Genomic DNA, 18,062 nt, shown 5'->3' with positions numbered 1-18,062 from the left:
CTTCAATGGGGTTCGGTGTCCGGGAAAAGTTAGGCAAAAGTCCGGGACACGGACCCGGACTTTTTTTTCAAGTTCGGCCGATCCCGCCGAACACGGACATCCAGGTGTCCGCTCAACTCTAATCACTACCTATCACAGTTTTCGAGTCCCTGAAATGTCAAGATAGCACAAACAACCCCCCAAATAAACTAATTTCAGAAATTAGACACTGAGAGGTATTGTGAGTATTTTTCAGATCTTGCTTTTTGCCACAAAGTTTTGAAAATTGAAGAAAGAAAAAAAAAAATTCCTTTTCTCTCTTCATTTTCCAAAACAAATGAGAGCTGCAAATACTCGCCATGCCCCTTAGCAAATAGCATGGGGTGTCTACTTTCTGAAAAGGGGTCATTTGGGGAGGGGGGGGTGCTATCTTGGCTTTTCATGGCCTTCGAAACTGTGATAGGTAGTGAGGAGTGAAATCAACAGTTTACACCCTTAGAAAGCATGAAGGCCGTGATTGGTTTTCTCGGTCCTGTAAACAGCTAGACTGTCAAAAAGTCTCACACATGTGGTATCCCCATACTCAGGAGAAGCAGCAGAATGTATTTTGGGGTGTCATTTCACATATAGCCATGGCATGTTTGAGCAATATATCATTTCAGTTAAATAAAAACTTTGTGTAAACAAAAAAAAAATACAATTTTTTTTGGCATTTTCCCGATACTTGTGGCAAAATATAAAATATTCCATGAACTCAACATGACTCTCAGCAAATAGCTTGGAGTGTCTACTTTCCAAAATGGGGTTATTTGGGGGGGGGGGGGTTGTGCTATCTTGACATTTCAGGGCCTCCAAAACTGTGATAGGTATTAAAGTGGAGTTCCACCCTAAAATGATACTTATTTCCATCTTCTCGCTCTGGGTCACCTGAAAAACAAATGGATAATCGCATTTTTTTTTTTTTTACTTACCTCGTAGAGAAGAAAATATACTTACCTTACTTCCTTCTTCCTCCCCTCGGCGGCCACGGCCCGTCGTCACTTCCTGGCTTTGCAATGATTCCTGGGAGCTGAACGTCATCGCTCCCAGGAATCATTGCGCCTGCACTGGCCCCGACGTCAGTTCCGGGGCGTGCGCGTCATTCCCTTCTAAACAGCTTCTGGGCATGCCCAGAAGCTGTGGAGGGATGACGCGCGCGCACCGGAAGTGACGGCGGGGCCGGTGCAGTGCATCGTGGGACCGAAGAAGACGGAAGAGGACGCAGAAGAGGATCGCGCTGGCTTCAAGCTGCCCACACCTGAGATGGCAGCGCTGGACAATACTTTTTCAAGGTAAGTATTTGTCCAAAAAGGTAAGTGCAACCCGGGACAGATCAGAGGCTAGCCATTGTGGAATGTACTAGCCCTGACAGTTCCGGGGGGTATTTTTATTAAAAAAAAGTATTCCAAGGGTGGAACTCCGCTTTAAGAAAGTAATAAAAGCAATTTATGCACTTAGAAAACCTGAAGGTGGTGATTGGTTTCCGGTACACAGTTAGGCTCCCAAAAAGTCTCACACATGTGGTATCCCTGTACTCAGGACAAGCAGCATAAGGTCTTTTGGGGTATCATTCCACATATACCCATGGCATGTGTGAGCAATATATCATTTAGGGACAACTTTAAAAGAAAAAAAAATTAAATTTCACAAAACTTGTGGCAAAATATAAAATATTCCATGGACTCTACATGCCTCTCAGCAAATAGCTTGGGGTGTCTACTTTCCAAAAAGGGGACATTTGGGGGGTATTTGAACTGTCCTGGCATTTTATGCCCACTATTGGAAACTTATGCCACACATCACCCACTCTTCTAACCACTTGAAGACTAAGCCTTTTCTGACAATTTTTGTTTACACGAAAAAATGATTTTTTTACTAGAAAATTACTTTGAACCCCCAAACATTATATATTTTTTTAAAAGCAGAGGCTCTACAGAACAAAATGGTGGGTGTTGCAATTTGTTTTGTCACACAGTATTTGCGCAAAGGTTTTCCAAATGCAATTTTTTTTGCAAAAAAAAAACCCCACTTTTCTAAAATGTAAAAATCTAAATACACTATATATTGCCCAGTTGTTTGGTAAAATATAAATGTAATATATGTGCAGAGTACATACAAACCCGATTCCAAAAAAATTGGGACACTGTACAAATTGTGAATAAAAACAGAATGCAATGATGTGTAAGTTTTAAATTTCAATATTGTATTCAGAATACAACATAGATGACATATTGAATATTTAAACTGAGAAAATGTATTATTTTAAGGGAAAAATACGTTGATTTTAAATTTCATGGCATCAACACATCTCAAAAAAAAAGTTGGGACAAGGGGCGTGGTCTGGACGCGCTGGAAGATGGCAGCTTGAGAACGGAGCTCCCGCCGCCTCGAGTCCTCACAAGCCTCGCTCGGAGTATACACTGCCGCTAGAACGCCGGTAAGGATGGCGACGACTGCCCGATCCTCCTTGGCTACCCGCTCCCGATCCCCGCGGGATCCGGCGAGCAAATTGAGCCCCAGCATCCCGGAGCTCTTCCGCACCCAGGCCGCAACCATGTCCCAGCCCGGGCTCTCCTCCACATCCACCTCGCTCCCTGCATCCCCGCCCGGTCCTATGCGGCGGCCACGTTAGGGGGAGCGGAGACGGCGTCTACTCCTCCACCCGCACCGAAGCAGCTCTGCATGGAGGATCTCCATCTCATCGCCGCAGATATTAAAAACACGTTGGGGGCGGCCATATTGGAGTTGAGGGGAGACATCCGCTCTCTTACAGGCCGGGTGCAGGAGGTTGAACATGCTACTGCACAGCAGGATGTGGCCATAAGTGACCTATACCTTAAATCAGACTCCCACCTCCTGCAGATGAGGGATATGCAGCGCCACATGGAGGACTTGGATAATCGGGGTAGGCGCCATAACCTGCAGATCCGGGGCTTGCCAGAGACGGTGGAGGGGGAACACATAACCCCCACTGTGACTGCACTGTTCAACTCCCTACTGGACAGACCCCCACAATCCCCCATCGATATGGAGTGCATTCATAGGGTCCTGCGGCCCCGGGGACGGGAGGGCGACCCGCCACGCGATGTGGTGTGCTGCTTAGTGGATTATCGCCTCAAGGAGGACATTCTGCGGAAGGCCAGAGGCAGGCCACACTTAGAATGTGAGGGATCACCCGTGCAACTTTATCAAGACCTGTCCGGAATAACCTTGCAACGCAGGCGTGAACTCAGGCCCCTGCTGGATGTCCTGAGAGCGCGAAACATTACATACAAGTGGAAGTTTCCTTTCTGCCTGGCTGCGTCCCTGCAGGGCCGCACGGCTCTCCTTAGGGTGCCCGAAGACTTACCTCATTTTTGCTCCACTCTGGGGATTCCTTTCATGGCACTCCCGAATTGGTACGCCGAATTCAGGAATGCAGCTGACCTTGAACCGCCTCAGGAGGGTGAACCGATGGATGCCCAGGAAGTGCGCTTTCGCAGACCCCGCTCACCCTCTGGGAACAGACCGGCAAAAGGTGGAGCTGGTCCCGCTAACGCCTTCAGCCCTACCAAGCCTCTCCAACGGAACAGGGCTCGAAAAATAACTGACCTGCCATGACGACTATGGGCTGTCACCCTCTGGTGCGGCTCTTGGTTTTACGCTGCTCCCTGTTACACTGTCCCTTCTCTCCCTTCTCCTTCATTGTCGAGTGCTGGATTAATTGTACCTTGTGCTGATACCTCTCCCATCTCGCCCAGGAATGCTGGCAAAGCCTAACGGAGCCTTGGGACGACACCATATCATCTCCGCAACTGACAACGCGACTGGACCTGATCTACCAACATCTACCAGGGTTGCTGCTGGAACTGGTAACGTTTCCCTTCTACCTCTTTTTGCAATGTTTGCAGTACTTTGCACCCCCCTGTGGCACTTTGCGGACTTTGTATTTGTAGCCTCCCGCTCTCTCCCTTGTCATCACCTTGGGCCTGCAACCATTGTTCCGGGACTTTTGCACCGGGCCTGAGGTGCAGATACGGAGAATAGGAGTCTTTGCTAACCTTGGGTCGCCTCCGGCCCTTCACCAGCTTGCAGTGACTCAGTTATGGTACGTTGAAACGAGCGGAAGATCATGATAGGGCCTTCATGGGGTGGGTTAGTTGAACAGGGATACACTGGCGAATTCATTGTGGTTCTATCTTTGTCTGCTTATTTAAGAGTTTTTGTTTCACGGATACCCTGACGTTTGATTATGTTTGGGAAATGTCCGATACCACACGTTTTTCTGGACCGCACGCTCCCGCCCACGGTGCCTACTGGTGTGGTCGCGGTGGCGCGCGGGTCGGATGTTCGTGTCTTCTGCATGGGCTAATTCACCGGGGTGTGTTGTGGACATGTGCCTCCATGGGGGTCACACTCCGCATCGCTCCTGTGTCTCTGCACCCTCCGTTGGCACATGTTAATGCCCTGTGCCCGCGCCCCGGGCGGTACCTCTAGCGGCTTCTGTTTGCCTCCCCATGATTCTGCGGGCTGGGGGCGCTCTCGGGGCGAGGTACACGGGTGGTTGCCCCGGGGGCTGCAGTTGCTTTCAGCACCTGTTAGGTATGGGTTCTAACTCTTGGTTCATGTGAGCCAGCCCTGGGCACTTCGGTTATTGTTATTTTATTGTTTATCTACCCTGTGGACCATATTTACGGTCCTTACTACTTTTCTAATTTTTAGGATTCCATCGGGCTCCCCTCCTTATCTCTCCCATATTAAACCCCCCTTCAGGATCCCTGGGGGGGCTCTCTGGACCTCTTCCTGCCCGCCCCTACCTCATTTATCTGGTAGATTACAGTAGCTGGTTTACCTGGGGTTGGGAGGCGGGAGGGGGGACTTCTAGGGGGGCCGGTAGCCACTCATTCCTCATTCCTCCTCGCTGTTCACCTGCTCGAGCCCACCTCCCTTGCCTTAGTTCACGGTGGCCCGTAAGGTTACCGCGTCCCTCAGGTGGGATGCATCTCCCCGTCACTTTCTCGACATGCTAGGCTGGAACCCCCCTGGGGAGGCGGCTTTGGCCGCAAGGTTATCGATACTGTTATTACTGTTATTGTTGTCATTGCTGTTTTCATTGTTGCCATGACCTCTCTTTCCCTTACTGGTCTCCGCATGTCGAACACTCTCTGAACATGGGCTCCTGTTATTTTGGACTCGAGGACGGGCTCTTTTCGGTGAGTACTTGGTTTTCACCCCGTCTTCCGGTTTGTCCTACTCCAACCCCGCTCAGCGGTTGTTGCCCTATATCAATTTATTTAACAGTAGTGCCGCTATCCCCTACCGCTGAATTTCTTTGTTTCTGATCTCTCACCTGACCATCTCCCCCGGTCTCGGTTAGTCGAGTCTGGTGGTGGTCCCTTCCCGAACCTACACCGTCTCACCCGCCCACCCCTTTCCCCCAGTGTATACTTTCCTCCCCCCTTTCCCTCCCAGTCGTGTCTGTTTGTCCACCCCCTTAGTCTTCCACTGTGCTACTCCCCACCCTTCCTTCTTGCAATCTTGTACGTCTCTGTCATGGATACTTCCCTGAAGGTCTACTCCCTTAACGTGAGGGGACTGAACATCCCTGAAAAGCGTTCAAAGCTTCTCCTTACCCTTCGTCGGACGAAGGCTGATGTGATTCTTTACGCTAAACAGTATCCTACGGTTTATCATGCGACCTCTAAGGATTCTAAATCCAAGGGGGTCTCCATACTCCTGTCCAGGAACTGCCCCTTTGCGGTGTCTGAGTCCTTGGCGGATGAGAATGGACGCTTCCTTTTCCTTACCGGCTCCGTCCATGGCAGGGCCCTGACGCTGGCTAATATATATGCACCTAACAAACACATAGTCCCATTTTTCCCCCCTACTCTTCAACGGTTGACAGACTTTCGCTCCGGCCAGATCATTCTGGGCGGGGACTTTAACGTTGCCTTATCGCCTCTTTTGGACACTTCTCTGGGGTCCTCGTCCATTCCATATGCGGCCTTGCGGTCTATCAAGACGTTACTCACTACTCTACTCCTCCACGATTCATGGCGTACCCTCCACCCGGGTGTCAAGGATTTCACCTTTTTTTCTTCTCCACACAACCGGTATTCGCGTATCGACTGTATCTACGTCTCCCAGGCTTTGTTGCCGGCTCTTTCTTCAGCGACTATTGAACCAATGCTCCTATCCGATCACCACCCCATCAGTGCTACCCTCTCCTTCGCGGCTCTACCACGTCACTATGGAGCGTGGCGCCTGGATGGCTCCCTCCTAAATGACCCCACTTTTGTTAAGGCCCTCTCTGACCGACTAAAGCTGTACTTCTCGGAGAATGCGGCCCCAGAGGTCAGTCCTGTCACTGGGTGGGCGGCACACAAATGTGTGATCCGTGGTGAACTAATTGCCCTAGCCTCTAAACGGAAAAAGGAACGTGTGGCCCACACAGAGACGCTCCTGTCCAAAATAACTTCTCTGGAACGTTCTCATAAGTTGTCTTTAGCGTCTGACACCCTGGAGGAACTCACTAAGACCCGTCAGGAGTTGTTGGAGGACCTTGGTAGATTGGTTCGCAGGAACTTTGCCCTCTCTCACGGCTTCTTCTACGAGCACTCCAACAAATCGGGTAGGCTCCTTGCCAGAGCTCTCAAAAAGAAAAGAGCGGCCAATACCATCCATTCCATTTCCGACTCCTCGGGCAAGGCGCACGCCTCTACCCCCGACATAGCGGCACAATTTGTCCGATATTACTCGGACCTATACAATTTGCCATGGGCAAACACGCCTGAACTTTTACAATCTAGGGCGTGTGAGCTTCGCCAGTTCTTATCCCAACACTCTCCCCCGCCACTATCGGAGGAAGTGTTGGCTCCTCTCAACGCCTCTATATCTGCCACAGAAGTCTTGGCGGCCCTCAAGCAGTCCAAACCTGGGAAATCCCCCGGCCTGGATGGATTGACAGTTGGTTACTATAAGACTTTTGCAGATCAACTGATTCCGCACATGGTGAGGGCTTTCAACGCCTTCTCTGATACGCCTGCCTTGGGGCCGGACTTTTTGGAGGCCCATGTCGCTGTCCTCCCCAAGCCTGGGAAGGACGCGACGTTGGTACCGAATTACCGCCCCATATCTTTACTCAATGTTGACATCAAATTGTTTGCGAAGGTGTTGGCTAACCGCCTTCTTCCCTCCATCCCCGAGAGGCCCGGGACAACACCACCAAGGCAATTCACCTGCACCATTGGTTGTCCACATCGCGTACGCCTGGCTTCTTTTTATCCCTCGATGCGGAGAAGGCGTTCGATAGGGTGGCTTGGGACTACATGTCCGCTACACTTGAAGCCCTTGGACTGAAGGACCGGTTCTTGCGCTTTTTCTCTGTCCGTTACTCCAACCCCTCTGCCAGGGTCAAGGTGAATGGGTCCCTGTCGGACGCCTTCGAACGGTACCAGGCAGGGTTGCCCGCTGTCCCCCCTGATTTATATTCTCACTTTGGAACCCCTCCTGCGCCAGATCCAAGCTAGTTCAGATATCAAGGGGGTGTCTTTGAAAGGCAAAACATACAAATTGGCGGCATACGCTGATGATATATTGCTCTTCCTCACCGATCCTCTGCTCTCAGTCCCCAACCTTTTATCCGTTCTTGCACGTTTCCAAGATCTCTCCAATTTAAAAATCAATTACTCCAAATCTCGGGCCCTCAACATTCCCCTCCCTCCCTCTCTCTTGCAACTCTGCCAATCCAATTTTCCATTTGAATGGGACCCCCACTCCATCACGTATCTCGGCATTCAGTTACCTAGTTCTCTGTCCGACCTTTATTCCAAGAATCACTTGGCGATCTTGAACACAGTGGAAAGAGACTTGCACTCCTGGATGCAGGGTCGTTTTTCTTGGTTTGGCAGGGTCGCCATTGTCAAAATGAATGTCCTACCTCGCTTGCTCTACATCCTTCAAGCTCTGCCCATACGTATACCGCCCACCTTTTTTAAATCTTTCAGGCTTATGTGCTCTAGATTCCTATGGTCCTCTAGGAAACCCAGGCTTAGTTGGGATTTGCTTACACGTCCTAAACAGGAGGGTGGATTAGGATTCCCACATTTACTCAAATACTACCAGGCATGCCATCTATCCAGAGTGGTGGATTGGCATGCCCACTCGATGTCTAAGGATTGGGTGTCTCTTGAGGGGGCCTTGGCATCGTTCCCAGCCCACCACTTGCCTTGGTCGGCTCTTTCCAAGATTCCACGCCCCACCTTAGCCAATCCCCTGACTGGAGCTACTGTTAGGGTATTTCATGCCCTTCGTGAGCAGTTGGATCTCTCGCCGCAGCGCAGCCCTTTAACTCCCTTACATTCCTCCCCCGATTTCTCCCCTGGCCTCCCATTTGTGCCTGCCGAGGGCCCTTCCTCGGATGTACCCTTTCAGGCTCGTCACTTTCTTGACGGCTCTAGACTACTCTCCTACCAGGATCTCTGTCAGCGTTTTCCGAAGGCTTCTATTCCCTTCTATTGCTATCTCCAAATTCGCCATTTCCTGACTCACACGCAACCACTGCCAGAATGGGGCCGTCCCCTGACCTCTCTGGAACGTATTTGTGATGCCCCTGGTCCTCTCCGGCACATGGTTTCGATTTTATATTCCATGCTGTTCCCCCCCTCTTACGCCCCCACGGAAGCTCTTCGAGCACAATGGGTGCGGGAGTTGGGTGTGGAACTCACGGAGGAGGACTGGTCTCGGGTGCTTTTTCACATGCACAAGGGTTCCTTAAACGTGTTGACCCAAGAAACCGGTTATAAGCTTTACTCTAGGTGGTATAGGACTCCAGACCTTATGCACAAATTTTCCACCTCGAATTCCCCACAGTGTTGGAGGTGTCTGCAACATAAGGGGACTCTGCTGCATATATGGTGGGATTGCCCAGTTCTGCAACCATTCTGGAAAGAGGTTCACGCCTTAATCTGTCGTATTACCACGTACACACCTGACTATTCACCGGCGCAATACCTTTTACACCACACCTCCCACTCCTACGCCAGCTACAAAAAGTCCCTGGCCTTGCATCTGATCAATGCAGCCCGGATGTGCGTACCGTGCCATTGGCTGTCCACCACACCCCCGTCGGTTACTGACTGGCTTCGCAGGGTTCGGCGGGTGGCGGAGATGGAAGACATCGTGGCTCAGGCCAAGGACACTCACCACCAGTATCGTACAACTTAAAAACAAAAAGCAGAGCGCCTCTAAGTGTTATCAGTTTAATTAAAAGGGTAATGCAGGTACAGGAAAACTGCTCACATTTAAAACAGTATAAAATAGCTCATCTGTTAGGTGGCCACTGCACTTGAGAAAGGAGCGCGCACACGCCCTGTGAGGCTACTGCGCACGCTCGGAAACGCGTTGTGTGTTTGGCTGCTGGATCTGTCACGCTGGGCTCCCCTATCTGTTGGCGCCGGATGTACTGAGGAGCAGGGCGCCCTTCTGAAGCCGACAGCCATTCTACCTAACGGTCTCTCGGCTCACCGGGTGTCTCCCTGAGGAACAGAACACCTTCCTGAAGCTGCTGACCATCCTACTATCTGGTCTCTTGGCTCTCCAGACATCTCCCTCCTTCAGCATCCCCTGCACCATCTCTTGGAGCTACTAACATCCAGCCGTGGACCCCTGTGTTCCTGCAGACCACCTAACAGATGAGCTATTTTATACTGTTTTAAATGTGAGCAGTTTTCCTGTACCTGCATTACCCTTTTAATTAAACTGATAACACTTAGAGACGCTCTGCTTTTTGTTTTTATTTTCACTTTCAGAGCTGACTTCTCTCTGCAGCTGAGCTGGCCTTGAGTGTAATCTATTTCAGCCATCAACTACACCAGATTAATGACTATACATGAACTGCATACCCCTTGATGCTATATAGGTATGTGTGATGCGCCAACTCTTATCCTGCTAGTATCGTACAACTTGGGCACCCTGGACCCACTTTCAATCCTTGCCAGATTTTCAACGATTGAGCACCTGAAACTCGTAGGCCACTCGGTGGCTCTTTGGATCTTGTACTGAGGATGAACCCCTTGTTCTGGGGTGCTTTCCTGGATGTTCAGTTCGTTCTGCCTTTTCTGACGCTTGTATTGTGCCAGAGTGTACTGCCCCTTTCCACGTGTCATTCTTCCCTTCCTCCTTTTGTGTCTCCCTTATTTACCCTACCCGTCTCCTTCCCCATCCTCCTCCCTTACCCCCCCCCTTCCTCATTCCCTCCCTTTTATGCCTTTCAACAAATTACTCAGGGTTCTCTATTTAGCACTCGGTGGTGGCTCGGCCTCCGCCGACAACAGCTATGGCGCCCACGTTCAGAGATGTGCATACCGGACCCCCCACTTTTATGTGGTGGGTCCCCCACTCCTTGACACAGATAGTTCCCTTTAAGGGGTGTCGGGTTTGGGGGAACCACTATGCTTTATCATAGGTAACTCTCTTGCTTCGGTTCTCACCAGGTGGGTGGACGCTCTACCCAGCGAACCCCTCCAATGGCCCTACTTCCACTTGGTACTCCCACTGGCCCTCTGTTTTTGCACCATGATGCTACGTGACACTTTGTGGGTTTGCCTGTGATCTCTTGTTGCTCCTTCATGCATTGTACTGAGTATATGTGTACCACTTTTGTACTTGATCATTTTTTATGGGCTTTGTAACCTGCCCGTTACTGCTTTGTTCTTTTGTGCTATGTATGCTTTCTTCCTTAATAAAATGTTTTTGAAAAAAAAAAAGTTGGGACAAGGCCATGTTTACAACTGTGTGGCATCCCCTTTTCTTTTTATAACAGTCTGCAAACGTCTGGGGACTGAGGAGACAAGTTGCTCAAGTTTAGGAATAGGAATCAAGTTTAGGAATAGGAATGTTGTCCCATTCTTGTCTAATACAGGCTTCTAGTTGCTCAACTGTCTTAGGTCTTCTTTGTCACATCTTCCTCTTTATGATGTGCCAAATGTTTTCTATGGGTGAAAGATCTGGACTGCAGGCTGGCTATTTCAGTACCCAGATCCTTCTTCTACGCAGCCATGATGTTGTAATTGATGCAGTGTGTGATCTTGCATTGTCATGTTGGAAAACACAAGGTCTTCCCTGAGAGAGACGACATCTGGATGGGAGCATATGTTGTTCTATAACTTGGATATACTTTTCAGCATTGATGGTGCCTTTCCAGATGCGTTAGCTGCCCATGCCACACACACTCATGCAACCCCATACCATCAGAGATGCAGGCTTCTGAATTGAGCGCTGATAACAACTTGGGTTGTCCTTGTCCTCTTTAGTCCGGATGACATGGCGTCCCAGTTTTCCAAAAAGAACTTCAAATTTTGATTTGTCTGACCACAGAACAGTTTTTCACTTTGCCACAGTCCATTTTAAATGAGCCTTGGCCCAGAGAAAACACCTGCGCTTCTGGATCATGTTTAGATATGGCTTCTTTTTTGGCCTATAGAGTTTTAGCCAGTATGGTGGATTGTGTTCACCGACAATGTTTTCTGGAAGTATTCCTGAGCCCATGTTGTGATTTCCATTACAATAGCATTCCTGTATGTGATGCAGTGCTGTCTAAGGGCCTGAAGATCACGGCCCAGGCATCCAGTATTCCAGCCTTGACCCTTATGCACAGAGATTGTTCCAGATTCTCTGAATCTTTGGATGATATTATGCACTGCAGATGATGATAACTTCAAACTATTTGCAATTTTTCTCTGAGAAACTCCTTTCTGATATTGCTCCACTATTTTTCGCCGCAGCATTGGGGGAATTGGTGATCCTCTGCCCATCTTGACTTCTGAGAGACACTGCCACTCTGAGAGGCTCTTTTTATACCCAATCATGTTGCCTATTGACCGTATAAGTAGCAAATTGGTCCTCCAGCTGTACCTTATATGTACATTTAACTTTTCCGGCCTCTTATTGCTACCTGTTTCAACTTTTTTTTGGAAAGTGTAGCTCTCATGAAATCCAAAATGAGCCCCTATTTGGCATGACATTTTAAAATGTCTCACTTTCAACATTTGATATGTTATCTATATTATATTGTGAATAAAATATAAGTTTTTGAGATTTGTAAATTAGTCCATTTCTTTTTTAATCACAATTTGTACAGTGTCCCAACTTTTTTGGAATTGGGCTTGTAGATAACAAACATGACATGCTTTAAAATTGCGCACGCCCGTGCAGCAGCAACAAACTACTTACATTTTTAAAAGCTTTTAAAAGCCTTTACAGTTTACCATTTTAGATTTACAGAGGAAGTCTACTGCAATAATTACTGCCCTCGATCTGATGTTTGTGGCAATACCTCACATGCAGGGTGCAATTGCTATTTACATATGACACCAGACTGATGCTTATGTTTGCCTTTGCGTGCAAACGCGGGGGGACAGGGGTGCTTGAATTTTTCTTTTTTTTTTTTTTTTTTTTTTTTATTATCTATTTTGATTTTTGATTTTATTTTGACACCTTCCCTTGTTTTTTTTTAATCATTTTTATTTTTATCATAGGGAATTTAAATATCCCCTATGATAGCAATAAGTAGTGACAGGTACTCTTTTTTCAAAAAATTGGGGTGTATTAGGCTCTAGATCTCTCCTCTGTCCTTAATGCATCTGCCTACACTAAGATTGGTGTGATAAGATGCTTTCCCAATTTTCCAATGGCGCTGTTTATAACTGGCAAAGCCAAAGTCATGAAATGCTCATAGCTTTCGGTATCTTAGGCCATTGAGATGATTGGAGCCATTCCGGTCTCCAATCAGCTATATGGTCAGCTGACAAAACCACCGGCTGCACTCTCGAGTTACCTGGTAGGACAGAAGAGCCCGAGAAAGCTGTGGAAGGCAGCAGGAGGGGGTGTGAGTCCCCTCCCACTGCTTGTAAAAGCAGTCTAGCGGCTAATTATCTGCTAGGATTGCTTTTACATGAAAGCTGACCGCTGGCTGAAAAAAACTATACCAGAAAGTGTGTGGTATGCCCACCATTAGACCTCCCAGCATCCATGCACTTCTAATGATGGGCATACATGCAATATTGTTTTTTTCGTTCAGCCCATGAGCTGAAGGAAAAAAAAAAAGAACATAGCAGATTCCTCCATTTGCATTGATCGACGTAGATGAAAAAATCTCTGCCAAGAAAAGTGTTTTACCTGCGGTGGTGAAATCACCTCCTACAGCGCTACAATCATTGATTACGTATATGGTGAGAGCAAACGCTGTTGCTGTCAGAATAAACAAACCAGTTCTGCAGCTGATGGGCTTACCTACAAAGCAAACAATGGTTCACAATAAAACACAGTAACAATAAAACATTACAGTATAACAGTATATTATAAAGTATAGTAAAAGTAAAAAGGGTAGTAAAGTAGAATAATTAATAACAGAAAATGAACTCAATAAAATGGCTTTTTTTTTCTTTTTTTTTTTTTTCATTTGTAATTTTTTTTTTACACTTTTTTTTTAACTGTAAACAACTGTTCCAGGCTAGGGTCTCTCAAAATGCGATAGCCAACATCTTTTGAGACCCCGTGTGAAAAATGTGCCCTAGACTGTGCCATGCTATACCCTATAGTAGTACTCTACTAGTGTGTGGTAGAGACTGAAACAGTCCCCGATGCAGAGACCAGGTTGGTAAGGACAGGATGGCCAAAAATAGTGGGCGTCACGCCTAAATCCGTATTTCTTGCAGACACGACATCTTCTTTGGGGTGCTCTTTGGGTAGGGGTACTAGGGAGGACATCCGGAAAATGCCTCCAATGCAGCCGGCTCACTGCATCTGGATTTTGAATTTGGGCCGTAGCACCTTCTAGATACAGAAGGGGTGTGATGATCTCTTCCTGGAATTTTAGTAAGGATCCACTTCGTCCTGACGCTTTGTATAGCACATAAGCTTTCAGCAAAGCCAATTGAAATAAGTATGCAGACACTTTTATGTACCAGTGTCTGGCCTTACGGGCAATTAAATGCGGCACCATCATGTGGTCGTTGAAGTCCACCCCTCCCATGTTAAGGTTGTATTCGTGGACACAGAGGGGCTCTGAACAACACCAGTCGCGGTTGCAATTTGGACTGTGGTATCTGCGTGAATGGAGGACAGAACAAAAACATTCCGTGTGTCCCTCAACTTCACTGCAAGCAGTTTATTAGACTTCAAGCAGGCTCTCTCCCCCTGTTTAAGTCGGGTATGTACAAGCCATTAGGCCAATTGCAAAATGAAAAAGATGTCTAAAAAGTGGCACGCTTGAATAGAAGTTGTCCACATATAAATGGTAACCCTTTTCCGAATAAGGGTGAAACCAAATCCCAAAAAATCTTGCCACTGCTCCCCTTGTGGTCTGGGCAGTCAGGGGGCTCCACATTGCTATCTTTTCTCTTGTAAATCCGCAAACTACATGTAAAGCCTGTTGCCCTGTCACAGAGCTTATACATCTTGACCCCATATCTGGCACTCTTGCTGGGGAGAAACTGTTTGAAAGCAAGGCGGGCAGAAAATGTAATCAGGGACTCATCAATGCAGACAGCTTGTTGGGGGCGTAAGCAAGGCTGAAAACTTCTGGTTGAAGTGGTTTACGAGGGGCCAAATTTTGTGGAGCCAGTCATATCCAGGGTCCCCCTTAGGACGACAGAGTTCATTGTCACTGAAGTGCATGAACTGCAAGATTTGCTTGTATCTAGTCCTGGCCATGGCAGCAGAGAACACGGGCATATGGTGAATTGGGTCAGTCGACCAATATGACCACAACTTACTCTTTTTAGTAATGCCCATGAGGAGGGATAGGCCCAGAAAAGTTTTTAATTCGGAAACTGTGATATGTTTCCATGCAAATTCTCTGGCAAGAGCAAATTTGGATTTGCGGCGAATACTTGATCTTCCATTAAAAACAGCTCAAAAAATGCAAGGGAAGTAAAATTGTCTGTTTCCCCCTGAATTCCAGGTTGGCCAGTGAATGGGGGAAGTACGGGTACAACAGAAGTGGTGGACTCCCAATCAGGATTAGCAAGCACATCAGGAAGGACACTATGGGCTCTACGGGCCTGTCTTCTAATTATTGGTGGCTGCGGGACACTACTTGTGCTAGCCACTGCACCAGCTTGAACTGCACTTATGGGACTCGCCGTGTCACCATGTGATATTGCAGTGCTGGTTTGTCTATGACCAGGATGTACTAGGCCGCTGGTGCTTGCCAGTTCACCAGAAGGTTGAGCGGCACTAGTACCGACACTTTGTTGCATATGGGAACCCTGCAGTTGTTGCCCCTCAGCAACAGAAGAATGGGGTCATGTACGCCTGACCTTAGCAGGGACCACTACTCCTTCATCAGAGCTATCTGTTAGGGTGCTGCTGCTGTCTACAGGTTCGAATACTGAGCCTGATTCTGACAGTGAGGCTTCCCCATCGCTCTTATCTGTCATGTTCAATATCGTGTAGGCCTCTTCACTAGTGTACCTCTGTTTGAACATTTTGGCCAATACATTTATAGGTACCTAGTGTGACTCTCTGGTAAAAAAGCACCTGGTTGTCAAGGACTGTTTGAACCGCCACCAGCAAACTTAACTGCTAGTGCTAGCAGAGATCAGGCCTGACTCTGCTAACGCTGCTGTTTAGTATGCTGTGTATTGGAATTGACAGTAATCTGCTGATTCTGCACTTTATCTGTGGAGGAGCAGAGTTGTCAATATAAAGCGGGGGTACACACTGGCCTAAAATCAGCGTGTTCAACTGTCTGTCCATCTGAAGCTGGTCCAACGACCAGCTTTTGTTGAAGGGACATGCTGAAAAATCAGTGTATTCTGACAGAGGGGTGTCCCCCCTTTAGAATACAAAGACACGGCAGGGGATATCACCACACCAACATCACTTGTTTGATTGTGAAGATATGTCAGTTTTTCTTTTTCATTTAACCCACTGGGTTAAAGGAAAAAAAAAAACATGTTGTATGTACGATACCCGATCAGACGATTTTCATTTAAAATACTGTTTATCATTAAAGTGAATCTCTAGCCAAAACCTTTTTTGTTTGTTTTTAGATATAGTGCAGATGCGTTAAAACCCTTCTTAGAGTTTTTTCCGGTAATGTTGGCGACAATTGTCACAGAAATACAAAGTGATGGGAACCTTTAATCTTACCTTAATATTTCCTCTCAGATTTCCACTCATGTACTGTTACGTCTCCAGGACAGGAGATGAAAGGAAAACTCCCCAATGGGACACAACCAAAGACAAATCTGACAGAGGTTTTGAATCATTCCTTACTCTTTCCAAAACTAAACGAAAACATTATGTCTATAAATCTATAATAAATAATTTTACACTTTGGATCATTTAACCACTTAAGCCCTGGAGGATTTGGCTGCTCAAAGACCAGGCCCTATTTTACGATTCGGCACTGCGTGACTTTAACGGACAATTGCGCGGTCGTGCGATGCTGTACCCAAATTAAATTGACGTCCTTTTTTTCCCACAAACAGAGCTTTCTTTTGGTGGTATTTGATCACCTGTGTGATTTTTACTTTTTGCTCTATAAACAAAAAAAGAGCGACAATTTTGAAAAAATAACAATATTTTTTAAATTTTTTTTATATGAAATTCCCCCCCAAAAAATGTATATGAAATTCCCCCCCAAAAAATGTAAAAATCAAAATTTTTTAACATTTTTGGCCAATTTGTTTTCTGCTACATATGTTTGGTAAAAAAAAATCGCAATAAGCCTATTTTGATTGGTTTGCGCAAAAGTTATTGCGTTTACTAACTAAGGGAAAGATTTTTGTCATTTTTATTATTTTTTTTAATGAGTAATGGCGGGGATCTACAATTTTTTTTGCAGGACTGCGACTTTGCGGTGGACAGATCGGACCCTTGACTGACATTTTTGACACTTTTGGGAGTACCAGTGACATTACTACAGTAATCAGTGCTATACATATGCACTGTTACTGTAAAAATGACACTGGCAGGGAAGGGGTTAACTTTATTAGAGAGCAAGGGGTTAAGTGTGTCCCTAGGGGCATGCTTCTAACTGTAAAGGGGCGTGGTTTTGATGTAACCACAGAGACTTACGATCCTACATAGCAGGATTGTATGATCTCTGTTACATCAGGGAGAATGACAGGCGGCTTTGTTTACATTAGCCGTCTGCCTTTCTCCCTCTCTAGTGGGAGATCGCGAGTGACCGGCAGACATCGGGCCCACCGGTCACTCGCGCAGGGATACCCGTGAACGAGCGGGGGCGGGAGCTCGCCTCCGGCGGGGCACGCTCGCTCGCCCCCTATTGGCTCGCAGGCGAGTGACGTACCCATACGTCACTTTGCCTGCACTGGGCTGACCGCCGCAGTATATGTACTTGCGGCGGTTGGCAAATGGTTAATACATTCTGCTATATTGTTCTCTTCTGTTTTCTTGAATCTCAGTAACTCATGGTGGCCTAAAACACACTGCAGTTTACCTTTGTTTGTCTTTTTTACGTTTTATGACAAAGCAAAACATAAATCATTCAATATATAAAAACATGTTTATTCCTTTCCAGCTGAGTGAGAAGTATGGACCGGTGTTCACCATCTACATGGGCAATGAACCAATGGTGGTCTTGGTTGGCTATGACTGTGTGAAGGAAGCATTGATGGATCATGGTGACGTGTTCATTCCAAGAGGAAACACTTTCTTTGCCAAGGCGATATTAAAAGATTATGGTGAGGTACACAGATTATCGTTCGATACATAAATGAGACCAAGGAATGTGAAGTAAAACTGGAAGTGAGTTTGTTAAAGAACCATTATCCAATCATGGTAATATTTTACACAGAACAAGATAGGATGTGTCAGGTCCTGAATTCTTATAGTATTTTTGGATACTACAACAATGAGATTTCCATGCCATAATTGTTTACTCTGTTCCTGTCACCTGGGAGTTTTGTGTGTGTCCACCCACCAACGTGCGTTCCTGCTCCTTCTATAACATTCTTCACAGTATAAAATGAATAGAAATTCCACACGGAGAGGGAGAGTCCCTCGAAATGGTTACAGCAGTTGTGCAGAGTTAG

The 18,062-nt window shown here is 47.0% G+C and overlaps 1 protein-coding gene across 1 annotated transcript in view; it reads left to right on the top strand.

Moving 5' to 3' along the window:
- Positions 1–18,062, top strand: part of LOC309559477 (cytochrome P450 2A4-like) — a 106,139-nt gene that overhangs the window by 28,189 nt on the left and 59,888 nt on the right. Inside the window, exon 2 of the mRNA XM_082262751.1 lies at positions 17,549–17,711. Within this exon, the coding sequence (XP_082118877.1) occupies positions 17,549–17,711 (163 nt within the window). The remainder of the gene's footprint in view (positions 1–17,548; positions 17,712–18,062) is intronic.

This window comes from Pelophylax lessonae, assembly GCF_965119305.1.
Source record: "Pelophylax lessonae genome assembly, chromosome: 7".
NCBI classification, from domain to species: Eukaryota; Metazoa; Chordata; class Amphibia; order Anura; family Ranidae; genus Pelophylax; species Pelophylax lessonae.
The sequence above is the reverse complement of the archived record's forward strand: the minus strand, read 5'-3'. Positions and strand labels throughout refer to the sequence as shown.